We start from the raw sequence: 13,453 nt of genomic DNA, 5'->3' as shown, positions 1-13,453 counted from the left end.
TCACGTTAGTAAACCAAAATTCCTTATGGATGAATAAAGTTAATTAATCAATTATTTATTAAAACGTTATTTCAATAATAAAATTGAAAATTGTTTACTAGATAAAAACGAAAAAAGACTATTCTATTTTTATCATGTCACCTAAATAATGTCATTCCTAAAATCTGTCTGTTTTTTTTTGGTTTTTTTTTTTACTGAAAACAAAACATAAAAATAGCAAATTAAAGATCCCATGTATACCTGATCAGGGAAGTCTTGCTTGAGTTCAAAAATACTCTTACACCAATAGGCAGCTGACTTCTCACTGATGAGCTCTATGTTCAGGAATGAACCTTGACCTGGGCCATACAGGTGGCCACTGGTGGTTCCTCTGACGATTCTTGGACTCACATTTATAACACAATCCTAGATAAAATAAAAATCAACACGCCACTATGAATATTTTTCATTAAAAGTAAAAACAAAATAAACATACTGCTTTCTTTACAAAAATGTAAACATGATCGATGAAGACAATTTCTCAGTAACATGGTAGTTCATGCCTGATGAGACAAGGGTTTGTTACCCTCTTGTTCACAGATTTAAATACACGGGTACTATTAACACTTTCAATATGTGTTCTATTAGTGAGTCCCGTCTACAAAATCGATTCTTTCATACATCTTTATCTGGACATCAGTTTTAGTTCTTCCTCTTGTTTTTATTCATTTTGTATTTGTTTTTTGTTTAATTGTTTTTGTTTTGTTTTTTATTTTGGTTCTCTTTGTAAAAGAACATTGGGTATTCTGCAACATGCAAAGACTATCAAAACAGGGTTGCAAAGACAGTTGTATCGTCCTATTTTTAAAAAAGTGTGTGTATATATAATATATATATTATATATATATATATATATATATATATATATATATATATATATATATATATATATATATATATATATATATATATATATATATATATATATATATATATATATATATATAGAATAGGAATTTTATTTAAAATATTTTCAAGTAAGAAGATCTAACTGTAGAAGGTTCAATACGTCTAGCTTCGAAAATGAAAAAAAATTATCTGAGAATATAGGCATACATATATAAAATCAATTTCAATCTTGCCTTGTCAAGAGAGAAAGTTTTGGTAAGTGCAAACCCCCATCCAGCTTCAAAAGCTCTTCTGATCATCGGACTGCTTGTGGTGGGAGGGGCTGAGGCCAAGCCAAAAGGATTAGGGAATTTTAAGCCGCACATTTCTACAGATACATCCACAGAGTCGATGGGTGTGAAGAAATTCGGGAGTTCTGGTTCTACCGGAATACTGCAGTTGTTTAAACTCTGAAATAAGATTATTATAGAGGGTTATAAACAAAAGGATATAGACATTTAAAGACGTACATATTTGAATTGTAATGGTTACTTATGACATAAATTGATAAATGTTGATATTTGGATTATATAATGTGTGCTCAAAAATAAAATCTGATAATCCGAACAAGTAATTTTAAAGTAAAACAAGCGTATCATTAATAAACGGGAGGTAAACTCTCTATCCTTGATGGCAACATTTGGAAAAACAGGTTTAGTCTATGATCTAGCCTTAAACAAGATTTTAAAAGCACATCAACAAAGTCCGAGCTTACAGTAAAAAAAAAGTAAGAAAGAAGGAAAGAAAAAAATGTGGAAAAGTTTGTTTTAAAAATTTTGTTTTGCTTTATTTTTCTTTAAAATATTATATCCTATATTATTTCTATACCATTTCTCATTTCGTTTCCTCCACTTCCTTACTCGACTGATTGTTTCAAATAAAAAAAATATTTTTAATAATAAAAAAAAACCCATCCCCTATCCTAACCTGCAAGTATCTGTGAATGGTCCATGAAGCAACCTTCCCATCATTCACCGACTCCACAGTTGTCTGAGCTACGCCTGCTATGTCTCCCCCACAGAACACGTCTGCCACACTGGTGGCCATCGTGTTGCTGTCCACTTCTGGCAATCCCCATTTGTTGATCTTGATGGGATTCATTGCTTCTTTCACTTTGATGAAGAAAACAAAATGAAAATACGAATTAGCTGAATTCAAAGTTAAATTGAACTTAACAAGATAAACTTGTTTCAACAAATTAATTATGCTATATTTTTGCTACATATTGTGCAGAATTTTTTAAAAAATCAACTTTGAGAGCTTATGAGTTCTAGGACACATACATTCATTCAATGATCAATTCCTGCAATGTAACTATAAAATATAGATAAGATATCTAATTCATACATGGGTTGCCAGGGTTAATCTCTTGAAAATAATCTGTAATTAAAATTATCAACCTGGGAACCTTGACACTTCCATGAGGGACAATCAAGCACCAGGAGAAGGCAATCACTCCAACCTGGCCGATCCCCAGGTGATGGATAGGGGGATGCGCTGTAATGGGATGGCTGCGAATATTAAATAAGAAATCCTGGCACAAATCATGGGAGGCCCTTTAGCAAGGCCGAGTACCCATCAGCCACCCTGTGCTAGGGTTACAGCACAAACTGGAGAGACAAACTTCATTAGCCTTGGTTGGCTAGGAGAAGGCCACTCTAAACAAACCAAAAATGGTTAGAACGGACTCAAGCGCCCTGAAGAGTGAATCTCCAAACAATCCTGGCCCTCCAAGTCTGGAGATTGAGCATGGGGCTAACGACCCGATCTTAGAAAAATACATTGTAACAGAAATTGACACAGGAACAAAGAATGTCAGCCTTATGTGCTGATCAAGCATCAAGAGTATAAGTAAGTAAAATTATCAACAAAGGCAAACAAGACGAGATGTCCATGACATAATTATATAAAAAATAAATATAATAAAACAAAATTAATAAAACAAAATCTTACATGATTCATCTGTGAGTCCAGATCCAAAAGCTGAAATAATAAAGTCTGCTTTCAATTTGATGGATTGGTCTTCGTCCTCGATCCATTCTCCGTTGTCGTTTTGCTCAGTCCTGACAAACTCCATTCCAGAAACTCTGCCATTGGCCATCTTAACCTCTCGAGGTGACATGAAAGGAAGGAACTCACATTTTTCCTCTTTGGCCAATTCCATCTGCCGATTTTTAAAAAATCAGGAGTATGTAACTTCCTTTAACTCACTCAATCCTAGAAATTGTTGCTACTTTTCAAAATTGGAAAAAAATGTATTAAAAATGAGCATGTACATAAATAGTTTTATTCAACTATCATTAACATGCATAAACTAAAAACATTAGCTTTGATACTACGCCTATAATTTGTCTCAGAAAAATGTAATAAATAGGCATAGCGTAAAAGTAACCCGGGTAAACTACGGATATGGTCGGTGTTAGGGTTGAGTGAGTTAACTCAAAAGGAGCAATTTTTTTACCAGTCTGGTTAAATCTGTATGTATTACCTCTGTTCTGTTAGCAAATCTTACTATTAAGACACACTCGGTGTTTAGGGTTAACTGAATCATTATAACCATGAGAACAATCATTACAGTTGAAAGCATTGCATCATTTAACCAAACTTTAAACTTTTAAATGCAGTTCTTTACATCATAATTTTTAAGGCATCAATGCTCCTCAATGGTACTACAAAGTCCCATCTTGTAACAAAGTTAAGTAATGTTTAGTGTGAAAATGATTGCAAGTTTCTGTTTTAAGCACTGACGTCGTGTCCACTTATCTAATATTACCCCACCAGATTCAGTTGTAAATGACTACCTGACAATAGGAAGTAGTGAATAATATTATAAGAGTGTTAGTGCAAAAATGGCACTTAACATGGTATAGAAGGAAAAAAATCTGCTTTAATCAAAATACTTTGACATGCATGGTCAATCCATAAAAAATTGTTAAATAAATGTTCATTTTGTAAATAAAAAAGACTCCCTATTACTTAAATCTAATTATAGCTTTGAGGCTCAAGTGTAAGGTGGCGTATAAATTTAACAAGAAATGAAGCGAGTAGAAAAAAGCCAGAATACAATAGAGAATAAAAACTTTGTGGACCCAGGAACCGACAATTACAGCACCACTGCCTGGCCATAAGAAGGACACTCTACAATCAACGCCATCCACCACTCCAAAAAAAAAAAAAAGTCGTTTCAAACGTAGTTACCATCCTGAGCTCCTCTCGCAACTTCTCGAGTCATGGGGTCACCCACATATAAATTTACTACCACTACCATTAAAGATCTGAACCAGTGAGTCCCCAGTCGAGGATGACTGATTTTTGGGGGGTATATAATTTTTTTTTCTTGTATTTTTCTTTCTTGCTTGTCTGGCACTGTTTCATACAGACTTGTTCAGATCTTTATCTTACACCAGTGCCTGCTCCCTAAAATCTCAATTTGACACCATAACTATCATAACTGCACAAAATCACTATTAGATGAACAACGACAGAGGTGTGGCTCAAAGTTTCAATAAAGATCAGGTTAGATTAAAATTAAACCATGAAAATGTTTTCAAATTTTCAATCTTTTCCCATCCTCTATCTTTTAATAACCACTCAATTCAGTGGGGGAAAAAACCATGTTCTCCTTTAAATTCCTTGAAATCCATTGTTCTATCCTTTAAATTTCAAAGCTCATTTCTTTGCTGTGGTTGTAAGACTGTTACACTCTCAACCTATGCCCTTTATCCCTTATCCCAAACCCAGATGGAATCTTGTTCCCTTCAGGCCTCTCCAATAGAAGAAACAAAGTTGACATCACTCAGCTCTTTATTATTGTTTTTATACCGCATGTTTATGATTAGTTCTCACTGAAATATATAAATCAGACTTTAAACCTTAAAAGTTACAAACCATTTTGAATGTTGGTAGTATTTTACCTTAATGCGTAGTATTAATACATTCAGCTTAGTTGAAAATCATGAGCAAAGTTCAAACTAGGTCAGATTTCATGAACTATGCTCACCTCCTCGGGCACAGCCCTAATATTTGTGAATCCTTTTCTGAAGACGACAAACACCCTCCTAGCCCCACACCTTAGAGCAGATGTAGCACAGTCAAAGGCAGTGTCACCAGCACCCAAGACAATCACGTTACCGTAAAGCGATGGCAGCTGGGATTTGCAACCACACATTCCTATAAGAGGAGAATTAAGAGTTAACAATACAATGCATTCTCAAGAATGTATAACTGTTTGACATTAAAATATCTGTATTTTTAGCTGTCTTTTGTTTGTTTGTTGCTTTAGGTCTCTTCCAACACAATTGAGGTTATATGAGAGACCGCTGAAACAAAAAAAACAAGCAATCTAACAAAAATAGTACAAATGTAAATCAAAATCATAACCTAAAGATATCATAAGCTAAATTATAAATAACCAAGAACAAACAGGCAGAAGATTTACAGAAAAAAAAAATATCCCCTGTCAAAAATACAATCACAAACCAAAGAAGCAGGGTAGGCTAGTAAAGAGAAGAAGAAACGACATCACTATCGGATCGTACACCCATGCGAACATCATAGGTATATGATTCAATGGTGATGCTCCCATCCAACCACCCGTTATTTTTAGCTGTGATTTATGATTTATATATATATATATATATATATATATATATATATATAATATATATATATATATATATATATATATATATATATATATATATATATATATATATATATATATATATATATTCTTTCGTTTTTTTTTAATGCATTAAAAAATGAAAATAATTAAATTATAAAAATAATTTTTTTTAAAACTGTACAAGTTACAATAAGAGTAATACGCTTTTGAACCATTCAACTTATCAAGTGATGATATTCAGATTTAAAAAAAAATAAAATCAAATCTAGCATGGGTTTTTGGAGGGATTTAAGTTTGATTTCTGCCCTACCACTTTTTGAATTTAGTGTTATCATTAATTCATTCTCCTTTTATAAAAAATCCAACAAGATATTTCAAACCCGAACTATTAAAATTCAGGAGGATGACTTGATCATTTTAAAAATCTACTAATCTATGAGGTTATGATTTTTTAAAATGCTTATAACGATAGGACATTTTTAGCCTTTGTGCAAAACTCCATACGACCATATAAAGATTATGGCAGATACAAAAGGCAAAATCCATAGCTCACCTGGCTTACTGGCTTCTGTGACTAGAGGCAGAAAACTTTTGGATGTGTAGAATCCCTGATTTATTGTCAGGCCTTCAAAAATGGGGATCACTTTGGGGTTTGGCAGTCCTGTTTTAATCAGATATTGCGTTACCATTATTTATGAAACAAAGTATTCAGTATTAAGATATTAACACACAAAAAAACCCAAAATAAAACCCTTTCTTTGAGGGTCTTGGTAATCCCTGTAATATTGATATTTATTGTGATAATGCTTTTGATAAATCTTAGCATCTCAACAATGTTAAATGAAGATAATTGATCAATTCGGTCACACATCTGATTAATTTAATGAGGGTCCCGATAGCTAGTTGGTAGAAACAATCACTTCACAATCAAAGGGACCAAGATCGATCCCGGATGAAGTCGAGATTTTTTTCTGGCTCCCTGTTCACCCAGCAGTGATTGAGGTAGCTGGGTTTATTAGGTCTGGCAGACAGTACTCTAAAAGTGATACACTGGCCTCATATCCAATGGGTAGCAAGCAATTGCTGTAGTTCATTTCACACTATAGAAACCGGGATTTTTCCTTGTCTTTAAAGTGACTTATCAATACTATATTACCATATTACGTTTTCATTGAATTTTGTATTTTACTTCGATCAATTTTTCTGACCCCTCCACTAATCAGGGCTTGGGTACTGGGTATATTAGATCAGGTGGAAAGTACTTTGCTATGACTAGCATCTTATCCAAAGGGTAACAAGCAAATGCTATTGTCTGTTTTGTGCTATAGAAACCGGGATTAACTCTGGCTCCATGGGCCTAAAGGCTCTGAAGGACTGCTTTACTACCATAGCTTCTGGTGGCTTTTCTGTAAACTTACCGATACCAATAAAGATAGCCTTGTAGCCATCTTGTCTTAGAGAGGAAATTGTCAGGTCATCACGTGTTAGGGAGCGATTTGTTATGACCTGGAGACAAAGTATTTAAAATATGTTGCATATTTTTAATTATAATGATATAATATCACAGCAGCACTACCACCACCATCACAATCATCATCATCATCATCATCATCATCATCATCATCGTCGTTGTCGTCTTGTCATCATCATCATGATGATGATGATCATCATCATCGTAGTATCAACCTTACCACACTCAAAACAGAACAGATATCAACATCATCAAAACCACTTTATCATCATCATCATCATCTTCATCAACAACAACATCAAGAACAACTACCTCCAATTTCAATTAAAAGGTTATAAAATTCTGTCAATTATACAAGCACAGTGTGTTAACTAGATAATCTACACACCACTAAGAGATATTCATAACACTGCCTTATCAGTGTTTGTAAACGATTATAATAATATGCGGGTCAACGCCGAATCTATTTTGAGATCTCTTATCAGTTTACATAATATAGGAAAATATAATATTTATTGGGTTTATGTACCCTAGTCTCTCCTTGTCCCTCTTCTTCCCCCACCCTCAGGGCCAGGAAAAAACAAACAGAAACCCCCAAAACACCCTCATCACTTGTTGTCAAAGGTGTCATCTCTTTTTCTTCATTTCTTTTAGATATAAGTGTGACATTAGGAGAATATTTTCTTTATTGCAATTCTTTCTTTGATCTTGTGTACTTGCAAATGTGTATGACGTGTAGGTGTGCGTGTATCTATGGGTTGGCATGGGTATGGGGCTTTTCTTCTACTGTTTGCATGTTTGTCTACTTCTCTGTCTGTCTGTCTATTTCTCTCTCTCTCTCTCTCTCTCTCTCTCTCTCTCTCTCTCTCTCTCTCTCTCTCTCTATCTATCTATCTATTTATCTATCTGTCTGCCTAATGCCTGCATGACTGTACATCTGTCCATTTTTTTTAGTTTTCCCACCCGCCATTCTGTCTGGCTCTCTGCCTCTTTATGTCACTTTGAATATTTTGTGTAGTCTCGGATTCTTTATTAAGATCACTTCATTGCATGTGTTATGTATGATTAACATGTTCAAATGTAATCATATATTATATTATGTGCTATTTTATAAATAAAATTCTTTACCTCGACTCCAAGATCCTTCATCAAATCCACTTCAAAGTCCACAACATTGTAAGGTAAACGGAATTGTGGGATTTCTGAGGAGCTGAAGGAAAATCGGTGGACGTTGTCATCAAATTCGTTTTTGTTAAAACGTTCATCACTGGCTACTCCAAGAATTGAAAAAAAAACCAACATTTACTTCTTGTTTCAATTCAATCCTTTGATCCTAGAGAGGATATTCAACATATATATTGCACAACCGTTAATATATTTTAGTCCAAACAAATCTTGCCAACTTGTCAGGGAGAAATGGACTACACTGACTCATTGCTCAAAAGCATCATCGCAATGTAAATAAAATAAATATTTTTTAATTTGATCATAAACATACAAATGAATATCATATATGAAACTTATAAACTTGGCGAAATAAACTAATAAGCACAAAAAATATATTTTCATAGAATGAGTCTAACCATGACGCATCTCTAAAGCTTTTACCTTAATTACAATACAATGAGACATCACTCCCACCTGGCCTATATAATCAAAGTTCTATTTCATCAGTACCATAGAAGTCGTGTTTTATGTATCTTTTTGTTCTTCAACTCTACCAATAAACTGCTTGTAGTAAAGTAATTGCTTTTGTGTCCAACTCACAAAACTATAAGTTTTCACTGTTTACCACTTAAACATACATTTTCATTTTGTTTTCATACACTCAAAAACCATGAAAATCAAAATGATCTTATTTCATTCTAAAACATGATGCAGATGCTATGCGTATAACAGTATATTGGCCCGCGCCCAATGAGGACGCCGCTGAAATACAACCAGACCATTGGTTTCTTCAGCGCCAACCATACAGATACAGACAGATACAGATAAAGATGCAGAACAGAATAACAACAAACTAGAGTATATCAGAATTCCTTTTCATCTGGTTATTCTACATTTAACAGGTAGAAGGGTCTGATTCAGATCTGGTGAAATAATACTTTTGCAATGGACCAGCAAGTTTGTTTAACTATCCATTTTGGACAACAAAAGGCAGGATTAATCTGGTTCTGATGGTCCCTATGATATAAAAGAAAACTGCCTCACTGAAAAGGGCAATTCCGTGGTGGTATAGGGTAAGCAAAACTTTTCAAAATAGGGTATTTTCCCCATCCTATCTAAATCTGTAAAATATTACCTCAAACCGCCAGTATAGTTTTTACGTTCAAATACAGTGATGTCCGAGTAGCCCAATCTGGCAAGAAATGTGGCACAGCTGATGCTAGCTGGTCCACAACCAATGAGGGCAATCTTGGATCTATAGCTGTCTGGAAGTTGATCGATTGGAGTTAGGCTTGGATCTCGTACTTGAGGGACTCCCATTTTCTTGAAAATCTAAGGCAAAAATATAATTTCTGTGTTAAGTACTGATACATATTAGGCAACACTCAAAACTTCATATAATATAAAGATTGAAGGGTTTTAAAGGATTTTAAAACTTTTATTGGACACGATTGGATACATATGGAACGAAAATTTAAGTTTCTAATAATAGAATCAAGAGATCTATTTCATTTCATTTATTAGTTACCTATTCTTCTTTTATTTATATACCTTATATTCTTTCATCTATACAATTATAAAGTAAAAAATTAGTTTTCAAAAAATAAGCTGCAAAGATTGAAATGTTATTAATGGATACATCTTATAAAAAATAGCATAGCCATCGAGAGGAGGGGGTCATCCTGCTTGAATGTTCACCAGAAAGTTATAAAAAATTTTAAAAAACTATCATCCCTATCTAAAATCAGGCTACAGTTTACCCCCCCCCCCCCCCCCCCCCCCCCAGAATTCACATATCATTGCACCTACCTCAGTAGCAAACTGTTGCAGACCTCCAATGTTAATTGGTCCTTCCTCCGAGGCTGCAAGATTACAGCCACCCACACAAAGGTCAGAGGTTGGACACACCATTCCACATGTAAGACCGAGCGGGTTGTCGGAGAAGATTGTTTTTGCTGCGCCATAGTAATTCTAAAGAGGATGGCATAACATTATTTGAATTGAATATCTATTAAATATTCAAACAAAACAAAACTAACATTCTAACATTTGATGATCATAGATTGTGGTATTTACAAGTCTACAAAGCAAAGTTTTCCAAAAGACTTTGGGAATGCCATGGACAAGAAATTTCATTTCAATAGTAATTTTGCAATGTATCTATATTTCATATTTTTTTCCTTTATTTTTTTTTTTTGAAAAGTCCATTCAATATTAAATATTCCTATGATTCAAATAAAAGCGGCAACAGCAAAGTAAGGTTTTTTGCTGGAAAGTATGGAAGCAATGTATTTTTAAAAAACCGAATCAAATTGTAAACTTTTACAATTAATATAACCAAAGAAACTTAAAGAGAATATTATAGCTAGGCATATGATACAAGAATGGTAACATTCTGAACAGATTTGTTAACGTAAGAAATCTCTGCATTTTTGGAGGATTTGAGAAGTCAATCAGTGTCATCCGTGGAAAAAAAAAAACAACAGAAAAACAACAAACAAAACAAATAGATAACAACCGCTTTTAATGACACCTTGTTTTCTGCAATCCAAACCCAAATATTTTTTTAAACAATGGAATCATAATAAAGCAAACCTGACATGGCGGTTTTGTGCAAAAAATATCCCAAATTTTGCAAGCAAAATCCCAGATTTTGAAAGCTGATAACAGTGTTGACATTATATGGATTTCACTGTTTGTTTTTGTTTTAAGGGGTTTTACGACGCTTGCAACACATTTAGGTTATATCAGCGCCAGTAAAAAGGAAGAAAATGGGATAGTAAAAAGTTCTAGAATTACAATTAAAAAGCATCCAAGAGAAAGTAAGACAAAGGGGAACTGGGAACAAATAGGGATAAGATGTAGATTCCAAGAGATCACCTAAAAGTCTCATCCAGAAACAAGCACAGGTCCCAACTAAGAGGAATACACTCAAATGTTTACTAATCATATAATATAATATGTAAACTAAACATAATACAATGCATAACAGAGAGATGATTTACAAGGAAAAAAATATCACCTCCCAAAACTATAACTATACATTCGACTGTTTCCCTCCCAGCCAAGGAACTCTGGCCAGGGTCAGGACAAAACTGAGTAATCTCACTCCAAGACAAAGACAGGAAACAATTGGAAAAAAAGGTATGGGAGGATAGAAGACAGAGCATGTACCTCCCTGCCCACTATGGGAGGTCAGGATCCCCACCCAGGGATTTCACTGTATACATACCCCCCTCCCCCCGCACATTACCTTGTTTGCAATGCAGGAAATGAAGAACTTGATGTCCAGTTGGGTCGGGCAACTCTTTTGGCAAGGAGCATCGGCACATTTGAGGCAACGGGCCGCTTCTTTCAATGCACCTCTTTCACTGAGTGTTGTGTGCTTAATGTCATCGAAATTCTTCTCCAAAGTCCCATTGCATCCCTTTTGTTTTGATGATAAAAATTTGATTAATGGTGATGATATAATTTGATGATTGGTACGTCGTGCAAAACACTGTAAGAGATGAAATAATGGTCTAAAATGTATGGGGCAAGATCATGGCGTACTAAGAGTTATAGTTACGTCATGGGCATGATCGAAAACAAAAAAGAAACTGAATAGGTATGTCATAGATATATCACAAAATCATATCTACTTACTGAACAGTTTTTATCTTCATTCCTTTTCCAGTGACCCTTTGCGACCTTGGTGACGGCACTCGGTACCACTCGCGCAGTTTTTCTGATCTTAGGATTTAAGGACAGTAGACTCTGACGAGACAAGACGAGAAATTTTATGTATTAAAAAAAATAGAGCATTTATATAGCGCAATATCTACTAAACGTGCTCAAAGCGCTTTACAAGGGGTCCCTGGTCAACAGCAACACTTAACATGTAGGACGGGACATGACGCCTGTTAGGCGATATTGCAAATTTTTTTTTCGGACAGAGACAATGCTGTTAATGGTCAGGTACTCATTTTAACATGAGTACGGTGAGAGAAAGTGAGTAAAGAGCCTTTTCCAAGGGCTCAACTATGCGCCGAGCGAGGCTCGAACTCAGGACCTTCCAATCCGAAAGCGAGTGTCATACCACTAGACCACATAGCCGCACAATATGTAGACATATCAAATACCAGTGACAACGGCACTTATTGATTTAAAGCAATGGCGAGAATGGTACATAACGTTACAGTGAATAACGTAATCAGTCGGGTGGTGAAAAGGTTTGAACTGAAATATTGCCAAGTTTAGTTAGAAGGTCAATTTTTATCAAAATTGAGTTCTTGTCATAAATGATTAAATCAACTCTTTTTGTAAATCTTCGGGAAATATCAAAGCTTAATTTCACTTCTAAATATTTTTTTACAGCTAGTCAAGTTGAAAAGTATGAAATTTGAGAAAAGTTGCTGGATACCTTTCCCATATAATTGATCATAACTTCATGAAAAATCACCCGATTTACTTAAATTTAAAATTAAAATGCTCTGGGGAGAATATTCTTTCAGAAAATGCAAAAAATTGCAAATCCAAAATGTTGAACTTTCGACTGATTATGTCATACACTGACAATGTCAACAGATACCTTTTTCAAAAAGCATCTTAAGTAGCAAGCGATATTAAGTGAGGCTCCGGTAAGATGCAGCAATCTTCGATTTGAGATATGAACCAAAATAGAAGATAAAGTGTTCCCCATAGCAACACATTTTATTCAGAAAAAAAATTCATAACTTGGGTTCTAATAGTCATATAAAGAAAATGTAAAGTGGTGAACGATCAGAAAGATGCGGTCTACAGCACTGCTTATACCTACGTATAACTCAATTTATGAAATTTGCGCATCTTTCCGGATTTATCCAGCCAGCCACACTTATTGAGTGTAGATTTTGATCAAATAATTGTGTTCTTGGGAGAGGCCCTTTATTAAATATAACCCACTCAACTCAGGTGGGAAATGAGTAAATGGCTATACCTACGTAGTGACGAACATTAAGATTGCCATTTCAAAAAGGACATTTTATAGGTGGGTTGTACTGTACTGTATTATGATTCCAAGTGGGCCAGCAGTTGTGGACATAACTGAAGCATTGTGAAACGCAATGAGCAAGGTGAATCCAGACGCCCTATAAAAATGCTCACACATCTATTTATTCACTAAAAGTTGTATCTCCAAACACTATTGTTAATCTGACAGTCCAAATTATCGATTCGATGATTTCTTTCTTTTTTTTTTTTTCTTCTTTTTATATATACCCTCGACGTCCTATTCACAAGTAGGG

General features: G+C 34.5%; 1 protein-coding gene across 2 annotated transcripts in view; it reads right to left on the bottom strand.

Annotated features, from left to right (window-relative positions):
* LOC144966359 (dihydropyrimidine dehydrogenase [NADP(+)]-like) overlaps positions 1-13,453 on the bottom strand; it is a 43,978-nt gene that overhangs the window by 14,630 nt on the left and 15,895 nt on the right. For both annotated transcript variants that reach the window (XM_078902698.1, XM_078902708.1), the window contains exons 2-13: positions 11,835-11,945; positions 11,443-11,616; positions 9,999-10,160; positions 9,325-9,521; positions 8,151-8,232; positions 6,970-7,057; positions 6,105-6,212; positions 4,928-5,097; positions 2,881-3,091; positions 1,855-2,039; positions 1,122-1,337; positions 241-405 (exon numbers count right to left, since the gene is read on the bottom strand). In XM_078902698.1, coding sequence (XP_078758824.1) covers positions 241-405; positions 1,122-1,337; positions 1,855-2,039; positions 2,881-3,091; positions 4,928-5,097; positions 6,105-6,212; positions 6,970-7,057; positions 8,151-8,232; positions 9,325-9,521; positions 9,999-10,160; positions 11,443-11,616; positions 11,835-11,945 — 1,869 coding nt within the window. The remainder of the gene's footprint in view (positions 1-240; positions 406-1,121; positions 1,338-1,854; positions 2,040-2,880; positions 3,092-4,927; positions 5,098-6,104; positions 6,213-6,969; positions 7,058-8,150; positions 8,233-9,324; positions 9,522-9,998; positions 10,161-11,442; positions 11,617-11,834; positions 11,946-13,453) is intronic.

The sequence above is a fragment of the Berghia stephanieae genome, chromosome 1 (assembly GCF_034508935.2).
Source record: "Berghia stephanieae isolate SIO BIC M18660-M18661 chromosome 1, UCSD_Bste_1.3, whole genome shotgun sequence".
Taxonomy (NCBI): Eukaryota; Metazoa; Mollusca; class Gastropoda; order Nudibranchia; family Aeolidiidae; genus Berghia; species Berghia stephanieae.
Note: the sequence above shows the minus strand (reverse complement) of the source record. Positions and strands in the feature narration are given on the sequence as shown.